This window comes from Alternaria arbusti (assembly GCF_024043155.1).
Source record: "Alternaria arbusti strain BMP 1465 chromosome Unknown scaffold_12, whole genome shotgun sequence".
Taxonomy (NCBI): Eukaryota; Fungi; Ascomycota; class Dothideomycetes; order Pleosporales; family Pleosporaceae; genus Alternaria; species Alternaria arbusti.
In genome coordinates, this window is record NW_026249952.1 from 579,846 (window position 1) to 595,594 (window position 15,749).

Consider the following 15,749-nt stretch of genomic DNA (forward strand, 5'->3'; position numbering starts at 1 on the left):
GTAATAACGCGCCGGCCGGTCTTGAGTCGTGAGAAGAAAGGGGCACGCACCAACATCCATCACCGCCTGAACTTCCACCCCAACCCTTCGATGGGGCTTTCGGCCAATTAAAGAACGCCCGGTAGGTAGAACCCTGCACAAGTCGTTCTGTACCTGCATGGTGGCGTAAGCTGTGCCCTTGCTCTACTACGAGCTGCACAAAGATTAGCCGTTCGCGATTGCTACTTGTGATTGCTGATATGCGCGTTGCCGTGGATTTGATGAGGATGGAACCATCCGATGGGTCCTAATTAGCGACACGAGGAGGGTCTTACCAAAACGGTTATCGGGCACATAGCAGCTAAGAGAAATGCAACAAGTGGCTATGCTGCGATAGAGTTCACTCGTTCCCCGGCGGAGTTGGCGCAAAGACTTGGTGTGGTGTTTGTTGCCGTGACGCTCTCTCCTGCACGGGAGGGTTGCTCAGGGTGAAAGTAGGCTAGCCCCATCCCGACCTAGACTGGACCCACTCTCGACCTAACACGACAATTATACCCCAGACTCATTTCCGCTCGGAGCACATCACGATCTCAATAGAGCCGTAGGATGGCGCCCATGCCGTTCTTGTACAACAATGATCACGCCAATTTCCAGGACCCCTAACCTAACGCCTTAGAGGCAGTTCTCCACCAACTGGTGCTCACAGGCCATGGCACATAGGTCAAAACCGCTGTGTTCCCCAAGGTTTCCTTCTTTTTCTCACTACGCAAGGCTTTCAAGTTACGCATCACCAGCCTCGTTGACAAGCACCCTTGGCCTTTGTGCCCCGTCACTCATTACACACTTTACTTAATATTACCCGCTTCACTCGCTCAGCGGACGATCACCATTACCCCTAGCCACCCCAAACCACGTAAACAAGTTCAAGATGCGTTACTCTTACGTTGCAGCTGCCCTCGTTGGGTCTGCTGTTGCCGCGCAGCACAAGGCTCATGCTGGATTCCACATGCGCCGTGGAGCTTACGCTCCCGAGGAGGTTTGCACGGTCTACACCACCGTCTACGAAACCGCAAGTATGTGAAACCCATGTTAGAAGGAGCCGTGAACGAAGAAGAACAGTAAGGGCCAGTATCTTACAGCGACTAACATGACCCAGTGCCCTCCATGGCTCCCAACTCCACCATGCCCGCCGTCCCAACTTCCGTGCATGCGGAGACCGCCTCCACCTCCTGCACTGAGGAGGGAAAGACTTCCATGTACACTCCCGTCGTTCCGGCTCCCTCCAGCCCGGCTCCCGTAGTACCCGGATCTTCCATGCCCGGTTACCCTGCGGTTCCCGAGTCCAGCATGCCTGCGATGCCCAAGTCCAGCAAGCCCGCAGTCCCTGAGGTGCCCATGTCCTCTACACCTGCGTACCCCGCAGTTCCTGAGTCCTCCAAGCCAGCTGTTCCCGCTGTCCCGGAGTCTTCCACCACCTGCACTGAGGAGGAGGGCATGACCTCCTCCATCGAGGCCCCCAAGCCCACTGGCCCGGCTCCCGTCCCAGAGCACTCCACCCCAGCCGTCCCCGCTGTTCCGGAGACCTCCACCACCTGCACTGAGGAGGAGGGAAAGCCCACTGGCCCTGCCCCGGTCCCAGAGAACTCCAAGCCCGCTTACCCCTCTGTTCCTGAGGTCACTAAGCCCGCTGTCCCTGAGGTTCCCGAGACAACCAAGCCCGCGGTTCCTGAGGTCCCCGCTCCTTCCAAGCCAGCTTACCCCACCGTTCCTGAGGTCTCCAAGCCTGCTGTTCCTGAGGTTCCCGAGGCGTCCAAGCCTGCCTACACCCCCGAGGTCCCTGCTTCCTCCAAGGAGGCTGAGAAGCCCAAGCCCACTCCCAGCGCCACCCACGGCTCTGACAAGCCCAAGCCCACCGGCAGCTACAACAACGGTGAGCACATCAAGACCAACGGCGACAAGTGGGCCATTACCTACACTCCCTACGCCAACGACGGTAACTGCAGGACCGCCGACGAGATTGCTGCCGACATCAAGAAGATCTCTGAGCTCGGTTTCACCACCATCCGCTCATACAGCACTGACTGCGGTGTCTTCGAGCACGTTGTTCCTGAGTGCACCAAGTACGGACTCAAGGTTATCTACGGCATCTTCCTCGAGGCCGGTGGCAAGGCCGGAAAGGGTCCCTTCTCTAGCTACGCCAACGACCAGTTGAACGACATCAAGGAGAACGCCCCGAAGGACTCTGTCGCCATGGTCATTGTTGGAAACGAGTGCGTCTTCAACGGTAACTGCGAGGTCAGCGAGCTTGGTTCCTACCTCGACTACGTCCGTGATGAGCTCCGTGGCGCCGGCTTCCCCTCTGACATTGCCATCACCACCACCGAGACTGTTGGCTCGTGGGAGACGATTGGTGATGCTCTTTGCTCCCACATCGACATCTTCACCGTCCAGATCCACCCCTACTTCACCCAGTCCGTCACCGCTGACATGGCTGGTGACTTCGCCGCTCAGCAGCTCGAGCAAGCCGCCAAGGTCTGCCCCGAGGCCGCCGCCAAGGGCAAGTTCATCACTGAGATCGGCTGGCCCAGCGCTGGTACCTCCAACGGCAAGGCTGTTGCCGGTGTCCAGGAGCAGAAGACTGCCATGAAGAAGATTCTCGAGAGCGTCGGTCCCGAGTCCTGCGTTTTCTCCTTCGCCAACGACGGCTGGAAGGCGCCTGGTGACCTCAACGTTGAGCAGAACTTTGGCTGCGTCGACGCCCTCCTCGACGGACTTAACATCTCCATCGATGTCTCTTTGTAGAGTCCCTATGATGTAGCCCGTAGCTCTTTTGTCAATCACGTTTAGCTACGTTATGCGTTCACGTCTTGCATCTGTCTTCATTCTGACCATACTATGTTTACTGCAAGTCGATAGCGAAGGTGGCTTGGAGGTAGTTTTTAGTGTTTAATCTATTTGCAAACAAATAGCAATATCCTGTTCAAACAAGCTTTGGTATGTGCACAATGTTCCCAGCCGTGAAATCGCTCATGCTGTGGGTCGGTGGAGGTTGCTAATCTTCTCGGTGGGACGCAATTTAGACGTCACATGCCAGGCATGGATCCTGCGACAATGCCGGAGATCAGGCGGTGGGAATCCCACTGTCGTAGTTAGACATGGAAGAGCAGGCATGTCGCGATACCCAGGTATGTTACCAACAGCATTGTTCACAAGAAGACAGTTAGTAGACCGTTTGCGGGGTTGCTGTGCCGCATGAGCACAGACCTAGGCGCCTTCTGATGCGCATGCGTTGAGATCTCTCTGCATCTGAACCAGACTTTCCACGAATAGGCATCTGTCTCATCAACCATCTCCTCCGCGTGTATATTCCGTAGATATTCCAGAGGCAGTTAATCGCGCAGCCACCGCTATCGACACTGCATGCGAATATCCGAGCATCGACAACTTCATCAACGTCGTCAGCGTCATCAACAATGGCAACCACCACCCCGGGCTTCCTCAGGCTACCACTCGAAATCCGCCAGCAGATATACCACTATCTTCTCGCGCAAAGTTTCCAGAGTAGAACGATCAATATAAGCGTCCGACAGCGACACACTGGCTATAGACTGCAAGGTCTCGAAAGCATTCAAGGCCTTGTATTCGTCAGCCGCATCTTCCACGACGAGCTTCTCAACTACTGCTTCAGCCGTTTCAACTTCTTCCTCCACAACGGCTCAGATTCCATACGCTGGGTGGCTCGAGAATTCTATCGCCAAATCGGAGTGGAGAACAGGAAGCTGGTCAAATACATCACTATTCCTAGCTTCAGTATCGATCGCGTAATGATGGATCCAGACAATATGATTGAGCTCTTCGCCGTTCACAAAGCTTTCATCCTGGAGCTTCTGGATGAGATGCAGCGTGTTTTTGCCCTTCTGGCACGCTTCCCAGCATTGGAAGAACTCGATCTGGGTATTGACAGTCTGGAGGCAGTGCGTCTGACTGATCGCATGCATTGCAATATACCACCGCCGTCTACGTCGAGAGCTGATCTGAGAAGAGAGCGTGGATTGATGTACGCGACTGATATCAAGGACGCTCTGAAAGAAGCAAGGTTTCTACCGGCAAGGGTGACTATCGGTATCTGGTGGACGACGATAGGTCATGATTCAACTGAACTAAGAACGGATGAGGAAATTCGGCAAGACCAGGAAGACTTTCTGTATCGAGTACGAGAAGACATTGCGCCTGTCCGAGTAATATGTAAAGGCGTCATGTAAATAACGAGCAGCTCTGGAGTCCTTGATACAGTATGGTCCTCGTAATGTATACACTGAAATTGAACATAAGACAGAGCCGTAGCGTTGAACACCAGGGGCCCGTTTCTTCTACTTCTGGTATTCCTCGGACGTGAACTGAATTATAAACGAACGCTCAAGAACCAAAGCCGGATACCTAGCTACCCCCAAACGCTATTATCAGCACATGTGAACGAGCCTTCGACAGGAACGAGAGGATCATGGTACGCAGCTACGAGCTGCTCAATTGAAGCCCACAGACTGACACCGTTCGCAAACAAAGTCAAGGCGATGATCGTCCAGTTCAGACTGGCCAAACACGTCTTCTTCCAATCGTGGAACTGAACGTCCCAGTTGAGATACAGCCACATCACTCCCAATATCCCAAAGGTAAACCAGGAGACGAAGAGTGCGGCTGATACCGATAGGATGGCATGGAAGAGTGGTATGGCGTTTGCGAGAAAGAATACAAGGGTCCAGAAGGTGGCGCCAATATCGAGCCAAATCACCCAGGCCCGCCGGGTATTTTGGTGTACCTAGCTTAGCTAAGTAACTCTAGTGTAACACAGAATCAGAGTTGTAGCTACCATAGTACTGCGCAGCCTGTGCTACTCTAACACTACAGGCTACAGCATTCTTACGCTTTGAATTTAGCTTCTAACACAAGCGCTAGAACGCGCTTGGAATCTAGATTTTACTGTCTTCATTAGCGCGTTTTTAAGACGTGAGCGCATCGATTCTGTCGACGTCTATAGCAGGTAGCTTCTCTTTAGCAGATTAGTTTAGTCTTTTCGCTCTATAAGTCTTATTCATACAGCTCTTGCAAATAATTTACTCTTTATTTGTGTAAAACTGCTAAAGCTAGTTCTTAAGACTCGACAATGCTGTTATTCCCGGGAGGTACAGACTTCAGTTTCTTCTGCTTACTCTCTTAACACCATCTTCGAGTTCGGTATAACTTAACCCCGCTATCTCGCCCTACTTGTCAACTTAGGCCCTCCATCGGTCTTCTGGTCCTCAACTTTGACTCGCGGTTCGGCTCATCACCTAGTGCCTTTTGAACTACCTGCAGCAATTCGCGAAACTTAACGCTGCGAAAACGTGTCATCAACACGCTGCCTAGACGAATACCTAGGTACGTCAGACTCAGCCTCGTCATCACAGATCCAACCACAGGCAACAACGAGCGTTGATGTAACTGCACTGTATTCAAGATAATCAGACTTGTATTCTCCAATACAAAAGTTGAAAGTTCTTCGCTCTATAGTACTAAAATGTACCTTTGAGAATGGAGCAAAATCAGGTCTCTTCCCAAAGCGAGCTCGAGGCAAACCAGCACGTCCTGATCCAATCCTGCTTCCAGAAGACCCCAGCGCTGGATTCCCAGGAGCTTAACGCATGGTACGAAGAATACAAAGCCGTCCCCGCAAATACACTCAATGCACAGCATACCGTCATCCAAGCTGTGCAAGATGACTCCCTCGATCAAAACGCCATTGAACAAGGCATCCTGTCGCTCATTACAAACATCACTGTCTCGGGCAGGTTCTGTAGCGACTGTTCGTTCTTACTGTCTCACTGGCCCGACCTCGGCGACCCAACAGCCGTCGACCCATCCACACAACGCAACTGGCCCGGTTCGGGCGCTGATTGGAAACATGCTGTTGCGCGGGAGTGTCATACTCTACTCCTCCAAGCGGCGGCACGAAAGGGGTGTAGATTTTGTGCTTTCTTAATGCAGATGATACGGGATGCGGGGTTGTGGGACATATTTCGCAAGGTGGAGGCGCGGATGGTGTGGCTTGGTGATAAGGGAGAAGAGAAAGGAAAGGAGAAGGCGTCGCTGTCAGTGCAGAACTGGGGCGAGAACAAGGCGCAGCTTTTGTGGGTGAATTATCCAGGAAAGGTGTGTCAAGGTTGCAATGAGGGTGTAGGGCGGGAGATGAGCTTCTTCAGCGGGGCCTTCGAGTCCACTGGTATGTGTTTTCCACAGTCTCTTGTATCAGTAGCACTGACGCGGCGCAGAAGATACTTACCATAGGGAGAAGGACGTCCTTGATATTGCGAAGGATTGGTTGGATAACTGTACAAACGGTCACGAGACCTGCAACAAGGATCAGGGGAACACTTTGCCTACCAGGCTCATGTCCGTCGCTGGCGACGAGCTGAAGCTGGTTACCACTGCAGGCTGGCAGACTAAGCCTCGTTATAGCACTCTCAGCCATTGCTGGGGTAACGAGACCTTTTTGAAACTCACCAAAGAGAATTACGAAGCCTTCCACACAGTCATACCCGATCAAGAGCTTCCCAAAACGTTCAAAGACGCTGTCCACATCAGTAAGCAACTTGGAATAGGATACCTTTGGATTGACTCGCTTTGTATCATACAGGGCAATACCGAAGACTGGCGAAGAGAAGCAGCATTAATGAGTTCCGTCTATGGCAACTCTTCCATCAACATTGCCGCCGCCTCCGCCATCAATGCTCATGGAGGCTGTTTTCTAAAGCGACCTTACCTGGTAGATGGCCTCCGTGCACAAATCTGCACTGCAGGAAGCACGCTCGTTCGTGACTTCCACTCCTCCTCCGTATACTCACTCGCAACCACACATTCCTACCTCGCAACCCGCGCATGGGCGCTGCAGGAAAAGATTCTTCCCCCGCGAACTATTCATTTTGGCAACCGCGGCGCCTTCTGGGAATGCAGGAAAGAAATTGCAAATGAGTTCCTACCCGGAGGTTTTGGCAGTCGGTTGATCAGCGGTCTAAACAGTGGCCGCAAAGGGTATGACTTTATCTACTGGTGGAGCAATGTTGTCGAACTCTATTCGGCCGCCAAACTAACGTATAGTCACGACAAGCTCCCCGCGCTTTCAGGGGTCGCACGACGCAGCTGCAAAGAAAGCGGGGGGCAGTACATCGGAGGTATGTGGCGAGACGAAGACATCGAAGCGCAGCTCTGCTGGAGCGTTGTAAGTCCGCGGCTGCGACCAGCCTGGCGCGCTCCCAGCTGGTCCTGGATGTCTATTGACGGCAAGATATCGTATATGTGTAGGCTGAAGCATATGAACTTGATGCTAGATACCTACACTCACGTCTTAGACGTTGACATGGAGCTACTAGGTCAGGATCCATTCGGTGAAGTCCGTAGTGGGTACATGAGCTTTGCGTGCTCTGGCATGCTGGCTGCAACTCTTTCTCATAATAATACCGTCAGGCTCGACCCAGGCTCGGCTGCAGACGACGTTTATCCGATCACACCAGACTGTATAAACGACAAGGAGGAGAAAGATAGTGGCACGGTCTACCTACTTCCACTCATTGGTGGAGAAACCGCGGGTTCGTCCTGGAACGAGACGAAGAAGATATGGCAATCTGAAGTGGCCATCTCAGGGCTTGTGTTGAGGAAGCAGAGCGATCTTGCTGGTAGCTTTTGCCGGATTGGGATCTTCCACGTCTGTAAAGATTCAATTCGCGGGAACGTGGAGGAAGAACGCCTTGAGTCGTTTGTCGAAGCGTTTGTGGAGAGGGGCGAGCTAGTAGCGAGCAGTATATGTATGGAGGTTATCGAAAACGAAACGAATCCCCGGGAGAAGTACGTTGTCATTGTTTTCTAGAGCTGCGTCGCTAGTTGCGAACAGGCAGACTGTCGATAGACAGCTGACGCGAAGTTGTAGTATATCTCTGCATATGAGGCCTTAAAAGACCAGTAAAGGTAGCCGAAAAATTCTCTAGTCTCATTGGAGGTTGATGTTGATGCAATAATAGGAATTGGTGGTAGGGTCGGTTCGGGCTGTCCTGCAGAGTTCGGTGACGTCATTCCCGTCGCGGAATGGGGAAACCGACGCAACATCATCGGTTCCGTCTTTCAATCTCGAATTGAGTGCATCGGCATGAATCTAGTGATAATAATTTGAAGATCCCAGTCGTCTTTCTATCGCATTATCTGGAAACAAATGGGAGAAATAGCATCCTCCATAACCTCAGTACCGATAAAAGCATTCGCAGAGCCTCCGTGTCAGACCACAGCCAAAGGCTCGCCTTCCCTCTCCACCATACACGCGTATGCTCCTCGCATGGATCTGGGAGGCCACGGCTGTAGGTATCTATCTTTACACCCAGTGAGTAGATTGTTGCATCGGGCTGACAGCGTCAGATTGAGTTACAGGCTCTGAAGGTACGACGGAGATTGGCTGATGTTCCGCAGCCTCATTACCGTAGCTGTCGGATTTGCGGACGACCTCCTCAGTGCTATTATTCTCTTCTGAAGTCGAGTGCGTGGTATCGCTGATGTGAGCAGTCGATATCTTCGCTCCGTCCGCCAAACATGGACGGCCAGTTTGGTTGTCGCGAAGTGACCACGCCATGCCTCCAGTAACGGTATGCTGAACTCCAACGAGAACCAGCGGTAGTCCGTCCTTGTCATTCTCTTGGAACAACTCCTTGTCAGACTTGACGATGCGGTTCTCGGAGTTCCTCTCGAAGAGAGCAGCCGCTAATCCGGGAACACCAAGCCGCGTCCTGACTTGGTAGATGTCTTGGTCGGCTGTCCTCCAGGCCATAACGGCAAGTACAATTCCGAGAGCTGCGAAGAACAGATTTGCTAGAATCAGCAGCCAGACAGCAGCGACAGGCGCTCTAGTCATAATCTTTCTGGCTCTTGTCTGCACTATAATACTGTCTGCCGGCACCGTATGCACGCGTAGAGGATGGGCGAAAAGGGTGCTCATTCCAAGTTCCAAGTCTGAGATCCACTTTCCCAAGGATACTGGAGGATTGACTTGCCGCAAAACGCTGAATTTTAAGTCCGCCAGGTTTCCCATGCCGTCGACGGAGGGGAGGATTGAGATGCCCGCCACAGTAGATTTACTCTCATGTGCTTCCAACCTTTTGATTGTACCACCAGTAGCACTATATGTGACATCGTAGACTGGAAAGACCTATTAGGTGAAGAACAACGACTGTGCACCATTCTTCGGTAGCGGTTACTCACCTGTTGTGTTACATGCAACAACCATTACGTAATTCGGATACGCGGGCTCCATCAGCCAGGCCTTGCCAATCATGTCTCTTGGTAAGCCGTCCAGATCGACGTCTAAATCCAGACCAACGGCTGCGGTCCATCTCCACGTGCTTGGGAACATCTGAGCACTCTCCTGTTTTGTTATGTTTGGTATAATGGATCTGGCCTCGTTTTCAGGGTAAAAGTCTAATCCTTCCATCCTACCAAATGGCTTGCCGAGTTCCTTTAAGTGCTTGTGGAAATCAAAAAAGTTGTACAAGATTGATTCGCCTACGTAGCTCCCTGAGAAATCTATCGGCGAGCCGCGAGCGATGGAGCAGTCGAAGGGTACTAATGGAATTCCAAGGCCATCCCGTACGAACGAGTTCACCTGTATATCGCAGGCGGTAGCAGGCATAGACGCACACTGGGACGATATGGCGTAGGATGTCGCCTGCCAGTCTGTTTCGGAGGGCGATATCGTTGGACCAACAACCGCATATTGGCGCCCAGTAGTCTCATCAGTAAAGTTCATGATGCCTTTCCCGTAGCCATCGTCTACCAACGCGAGAAATTCGGTGTTGTTTGTAAGTATCAGCCTACTCTCGTCGGGTGGGTATAGGGTCATACTGCAACCAAAGAAGTTTTTGTTCTGCATGGTACCGATGGTTTCGCTGTCATCAAAGCACCATGGGTCAATGCTCCTGCCGTACTGATGCTGAGCAGGATCTTGAGGGAAGACCTGAACTAACTCTATTGCTTCGGTCGCTATATGGAGATAGCCGTCTGCCGCATGCACAAGAACACTGGGAATCTTAGTACGGACTCGAGTCTAATGAATCACATGCGTACCTCGCGAGCACAGCTAGACATAGAACGAATATTGATGCTCGTAGTACCGTTGGTTTCGTAGCTCGCCTGGATGATTCGCTTTTCGTGCCGCGCCGAAAGGACCACCGTCGCCATGGCCGGGATAGTTCCCACAGAGACAGGTAATCCGCATTCAGAAGTCGGACTACAAGGCTAGTCTCATAAGATGTAGGAAGGCATCTGCTCTGGTCCTGCGACACGGAAGCTTCCGTAAGCCGGCGTGCGGCGCAATAGGCGTAAATCGACATAAGGGCGCTCACGAGAGCGAAGCTAACGGTGGATGACCAAGAAGATACAAATACGAGGCGAGTAGCCGGATAGTCGACGTAGTAGTGAGACGCCTTGGTGACATTGATCAGCGGAGACTGTGGGCATATCTCGCTATAGGGACAGTCTAGATCACTTGCTAGATTGTGAAAGACTAGCACAAGGATCACGACGGTGAACGTGATCATCGGAACGACAACGATGGAAGAAGCCAGGAGAATGTGTTTCGTATGGGGTTGTAAAGTGAATGAAGGCATGTTGATGAGGGTAATTGTTCAGGCAAGATGTCATCGAGTGGCTTTGGTCTCTCCAAAGAATAAGGGAGTTCTACTGATTTTATGAGCGAAAGACATGGAGTAATGTATCTTGAGAGAACAGGTCTGTACCGCTGTGTTGGATAGGAATAAGCCCCGATGCGGTACGCTTCGACTTCGCCTTGCCAAGCTTGACTTGATCGACACCTGGGCACAGTTCATGTAAGGTCAACCGACCGCACCAAAGACGTATAGCCATGTAAGATCTTTGACCAATGGAGCGCGGAGCCTTCCATATTCTCAGGTTCGACGTCGTGCAAACGTTAACACGCGGGGGCTGCGCGCTTCGTTATCGAGCAACAAGCTGGGCCTCCGGGATGTGCGAGTGGCGCAGCCCATTTTCCATGCAGGTACGTTTTAGCCATATTAAGGCGGCCCCGGAGACCTATTTTCTGGAACGTTGGCAAGTACACTGTCGGCTCTAAGATGAAGGAGACGAAGGCGATAGCCAGTAGGGACCTTGGAAGTTATTGACGCGCAGGTTAGAACTGGGCTATGCCTTCAAGGCTACACAGATGATTGTCAGCTCCAACAACTCAGCGATGCCGTGAAACTACACCATCGCTCCTGGGGAGATGATATGTTGAAAGGTATGGCCAAGAGTGAGAACGCGCGTCCGGGGGTTTGGGGGGCCGCTTCTCCCCCGAGCAATATCGCGACAGTCAGCATGAGGGTTGGGGGTCGAGATCGAATGGCAAGCAGAACGAATAGAGTGCGTCTTTGACTCAGACTGCTGTCTGGTACTGGTTCGGGCTGTTCATCGGATTGTGCTTTGGTATACGGTATGATTGCGATGGCTTTGATGTTGTTCGCTGGGGTCTGATCGAATGGCAAGCCCGATGGCCGTCCTTAACAGGCTGCAGCAACATGCTGTAGCATGCACACGAGGCTTGTTGACCAGAAAACAGAGATATGTAAATGCGTATTTATAACTTTGCCTCTTAGCAGCTACAACTTCTCAAGGTTAGATCGGACTATCTTCCTGAGTCTGGTGACGTCATACCCCTTGCGGCTGCGGAATGAGGAAGCCATCGCAACATCATCGAACTCTTGCACTTTCCTTTCTTTTCAGCGGTAATAGACACCTGACCTCATGATGCTGATCGTGTAACTATCAAGGTGTGACTTTCTCACGACTGAATCCGAGCGTCACGACGTGCGTTCAGGAAAAAAGACATCGGGCCAGTGTCAAGAAGCCTACACGAACAAAACCGACTTTTCGCATTGATCGTATCGAGTTCTTCGTCGTACCGGAATACCTCCAAACGATTGGACTTTCGTGACAGACTTGTACTACTTGTAATGTAGACGACGAAAGCCGCACAAACACCGCCTACCAATCGACGCAACCGCTATCCAAGTACCAAAACCCGAGACAGCGCACTAACCCCAATATAATCTCAACTACGAGGCGTTAGCAATCATTTCTCCACGCTCAAACAACAGACACCATGATTTCATACCAATCCAATGGCGTACCGTCACTGCCTAGGCATTGCAGGTACACCGGCAAGTCTCCCAGCCCCACACACATCCTCCGCGATCTTGATACCAACCGACCGAACGAGGGCAGCATCGCTTACCCCCTGCAGCATTTAAGTAGCGATTCAGACAGTCTCTTCCCCAGTTGCGTTCACAGCCTCCGCCCTCCCAGCTGATGCGTCGGCCAGGACAAGCCTGAGCAGTGGTAGCATCAGAGGGGGTTTCGGCAGGGATCGCGATAGTTGCGGCCGAGACCGTGAGAAAGGTAGTGAGGAATGGGAGGATATGCATTTTTGGGAAGTGTTCAAGTTGATGTTAGGAAGAACAGTAATAACGATCTGAAGCATGCAGGTGCTGTATTGGGGATTTATATAGAAGTCCCGCATCGGCAAGAGACGAAGATACTAAGACTTTGGCTTGATCATGAGATGGATGCCAAGCAGCTTGTTACTCTCATGGTGGTATCTCACTTCGTAAATCTTACGGTGTGGAAACACAGGATGTCACTATCCCGTGAGTTCAATGGCTGTGGAAAGCGGGGTTGGAAGCCATATATGGTCTTCTGCAACGAGTGTTACCTATCAAGTGTCTGCGGACGCTGCAGTAATATTTATATGTTAGACACAACCAATGAGCTATTGTAGTGTCATGGCTCACCGAAACCTTTGCATTTGCTGAGGTACGTTCACTCACTCCACATCCATTCGCGCTCCTTCCTCAAGCAACGCCATAAAGACATCAACCCAATGAAAAAGATACGATGTAAGAGTGGTACAGACACACTGTCCAACAGCAGATATGGGGCTTGCATCGTAGACAGCCATAAGCCATCCGCACGATGTTTTCCGCCAGCGGCACGGGGGAGACCTCCGTGAGCTCCGCTTTCCCCAAGACTGACAACGACAGGAGCGCTCCGGGGCGCAAGGTCGCATTCATAGCACAGGCAGACCAGCCCGCCTGTGCCAACGAAGGTTTTAGGCCTCCGACGAGCGGGAACTTGCTGTTGACAGACACGAGTGACCACTGACATACTTGTTGTCTAAGTGGCGTCGTTTAGTAGCCACTTGAACGCGCGAGGGCCGGGTTCTTGCGTTCAGGGGGCGTACTCGTTCAAGTATTGAAGGGCTGGACGCGGCGGGACGTCGAGGCCCTTCGGGTACTGCATAGTTGTGCTGGTCCAAGCAATGCCACCGGGAAGGAACGTAGACAAGTAGCAAAGCGACTGCCGCGGTAGTTTCCCGATGCGAACGGTGTCTGAGTACATTCTGGTGTAGAGCCAGAATTTCCAGGGGAAAACTACACGAGGGTCAGAGAAGAGGTGGGAGGGGCCCGGTTTATATCTCAAGGCAACGCTCCAGCGCTAGCGACTGCCAAGTTCGCCACTTGATCGCAGTGAATGCCAGTGACTGCCTTGGAATACAAGTGGAGTAACGCGTCATGGACTGATCGTATTCTGAGATGCCTACATCGCCCTCGCGGCGCGCTTTATGCAAACGCACTCACCATGCACATGGACTCCATTAGTAGATGTGATGATAGAGGGAGGCTGATCGTGACCCGAAACGCCGACATAGCCTTTACAGTCTGCTTTGTACAAACGTAATCACACTTCACATGCCTCTCTATTAGTAGATATGGTGACAGACTGAGTCTGTCCAGCACCACTTGGAAGCCAGAGATAAAGAGAAAGTCTTCTCGAAGTGACCAAGAACGGGAAGTTGCGCCATAAATTTAAAGAAGATACCTACTTAATAACGTTCTACAAATCGACCGGGTAGCGTTCCCTAAGTCTCTCACCGAAGATATAGAACAAAATCGGAGCAGGCGCAAGCAGCAAGCTCACAAACGCAAACGTACTAATACCCCAACCATACCCCAGCTTCTCGAACAGCATGGGCGCAAAGATCGGGATCACACCCCCCACGACACTACGGAATACAGTACCAGCAGCGATGGCACTAGCCGCGTACTTTTCAAAGCTGTCGATGAAGTAGTTCTGCGTGCTATTCAAGATCATGACCTGTCCGATGCCGTAGAAGAAGGTCGCGGAGATGGATGCAAACCAGTGCGTGTGCTTCTGTACTGCCCAAGCGAACCAAAATAGCGACATGGGGATGAAAACGGAGCCGATGTTTGCCAATGGGAGGCGGAATTCAGGTCGCGCCTTCTCGTGGTTCTTCGCTGTGAGCGTCTTGTACACGGTGTCGATGCGTGGGACGAGGAACCAGACTGCAAACAGGAACCCAGATCCAGGGCCTAGATACAACAATCCGACCTGCTCAGTGGAGAAGCCGTAGTCATCCTGGTAGATGGGCTGCATGTTCGTGTAGATGCTGTACGTTGTGCCGAAGATGAGCGCTTGGTATACAGCCATGACCGCGACGATGGGCTGCGCAAAGATCTTCGGAGGGCGCTTGAGAGCCTGCGTGAGCTTCTCGTTCAACGGCCGTGTGTCTTCGCCCTCGTACGAGTACTTCGTGCCATCCCACTCGTTGCTCTGAGACTCGAATTCCGCCTTCTTCGCATTCAGTATGACAGGCGCATACGTCTCCCGGAGGAAGAAGTATCCCGCCAAGGTGTTGACGAAGCACACAATGGTCATGATCCAGAAGACCCAGCGCCAGTTCAATCGCTGTACGATGATACCACCAAACAGCGGTCCCAGGGTAGGTCCAAGCAGCGGGCCCAACAGGTACCAGCCAAACACTCCAGCTCTTTCGCTTGGTAAGAACATGTCACTGATCGTGCCGCCACCGTTCGCTATGCCAACGCTACCAAAGAAGCCAGCAATGCTCCGTACCGTTATGAGGAAAGCGATGTTCGGCGCGAGCGCGGCGGGTATCTGTAACAGGGTGAAGATGGAGAAGCACACGAGGTATATCTTTCTCCGTCCAAACGTCTCGGAGAGGGGCGCGAGGATCAAGGGACCGATTCCGAGCATGACTACGAAGCCGGTGGTTGTTCCAATAACGGCCGTCGTGCTACATTTGAGATCTTCGGCGATCTGCGCGATGCCGGGCGTGAACATGGAGGACACGAGAGGGCTGAGGACTGCCACGACTGTTAGTATAACTCATGTACAGGCGACGGGAGTGTATGTACTGGACATGAGGGCTATGACAGCCACGTTGGCCATCTTGCGCCATCGCGCCCATTCTCGCGGGTTTTCGTCATTCGAAAGGTCTTGGATGCGAAGATGCTGTCACGAGTTAGTAAACGCAGAGAAAACGCGTGCGCAAGAACACCTACTGTGCGCGGTTCGCCTTCCTCACTCCATCTTTGTTGCAGCAACGGTGCGCGCTCGCCCTGTGAAGACATGATCACCGTGGTACGAGGGATGGGTTGTGGTCGTGTATCAAAGAGGAAGCGCACCCAAAGAATTTTGAGGGTCGCGTCCCAGCCTTCAGCATGACAGTGGGCGTCATCGTAAATAAGCAGCCGTTACCTTTAACCGTGTTTGGGCGCGTTGTGGACATCTGAGCTTTGGAGCGTCATCGATCGCCGCCGCGGAGTGCTCGATCGATTAAACCCATGTTTCGGCTACCTGCAGCCATG

General features: G+C 52.3%; 5 protein-coding genes across 5 annotated transcripts; 3 read left to right on the plus strand and 2 right to left on the minus strand.

Annotated features, from left to right (window-relative positions):
- Positions 1-907: 907 nt before the first annotated feature.
- Positions 908-2,781, plus strand: J4E86_008156 (uncharacterized protein; the record flags this gene model as incomplete). Its single annotated transcript, XM_051448670.1, has 2 exons — positions 908-1,052; positions 1,136-2,781. The coding sequence occupies 2 exons, from the start codon at positions 908-910 to the stop codon at positions 2,779-2,781; spliced, it is 1,791 nt and encodes a 596-aa protein (XP_051300266.1).
- Positions 2,782-3,452: 671 nt separating this feature from the next.
- J4E86_008157 (uncharacterized protein) lies at positions 3,453-4,129 on the plus strand (the record flags this gene model as incomplete). The annotated part of the gene is made up of 2 exons (XM_051448671.1): positions 3,453-3,953; positions 4,076-4,129. 2 exons carry the CDS (start codon positions 3,453-3,455, stop codon positions 4,127-4,129), a joined length of 555 nt encoding a protein of 184 aa, XP_051300267.1.
- Positions 4,130-5,547: 1,418 nt separating this feature from the next.
- On the plus strand, positions 5,548-7,876 carry J4E86_008158 (uncharacterized protein; the record flags this gene model as incomplete). The annotated part of the gene is made up of 3 exons (XM_051448672.1): positions 5,548-6,235; positions 6,285-7,044; positions 7,315-7,876. The coding sequence occupies 3 exons, from the start codon at positions 5,548-5,550 to the stop codon at positions 7,874-7,876; spliced, it is 2,010 nt and encodes a 669-aa protein (XP_051300268.1).
- A 495-nt stretch (positions 7,877-8,371) lies between these two features.
- On the minus strand, positions 8,372-9,919 carry J4E86_008159 (uncharacterized protein; the record flags this gene model as incomplete). The annotated part of the gene is made up of 2 exons (XM_051448673.1): positions 8,372-9,170; positions 9,294-9,919. 2 exons carry the CDS (start codon positions 9,917-9,919, stop codon positions 8,372-8,374), a joined length of 1,425 nt encoding a protein of 474 aa, XP_051300269.1.
- Positions 9,920-13,953: 4,034 nt separating this feature from the next.
- On the minus strand, positions 13,954-15,512 carry J4E86_008160 (uncharacterized protein; the record flags this gene model as incomplete). Its single annotated transcript, XM_051448674.1, has 3 exons — positions 13,954-15,245; positions 15,297-15,393; positions 15,444-15,512. 3 exons carry the CDS (start codon positions 15,510-15,512, stop codon positions 13,954-13,956), a joined length of 1,458 nt encoding a protein of 485 aa, XP_051300270.1.
- Positions 15,513-15,749: the final 237 nt, after the last annotated feature.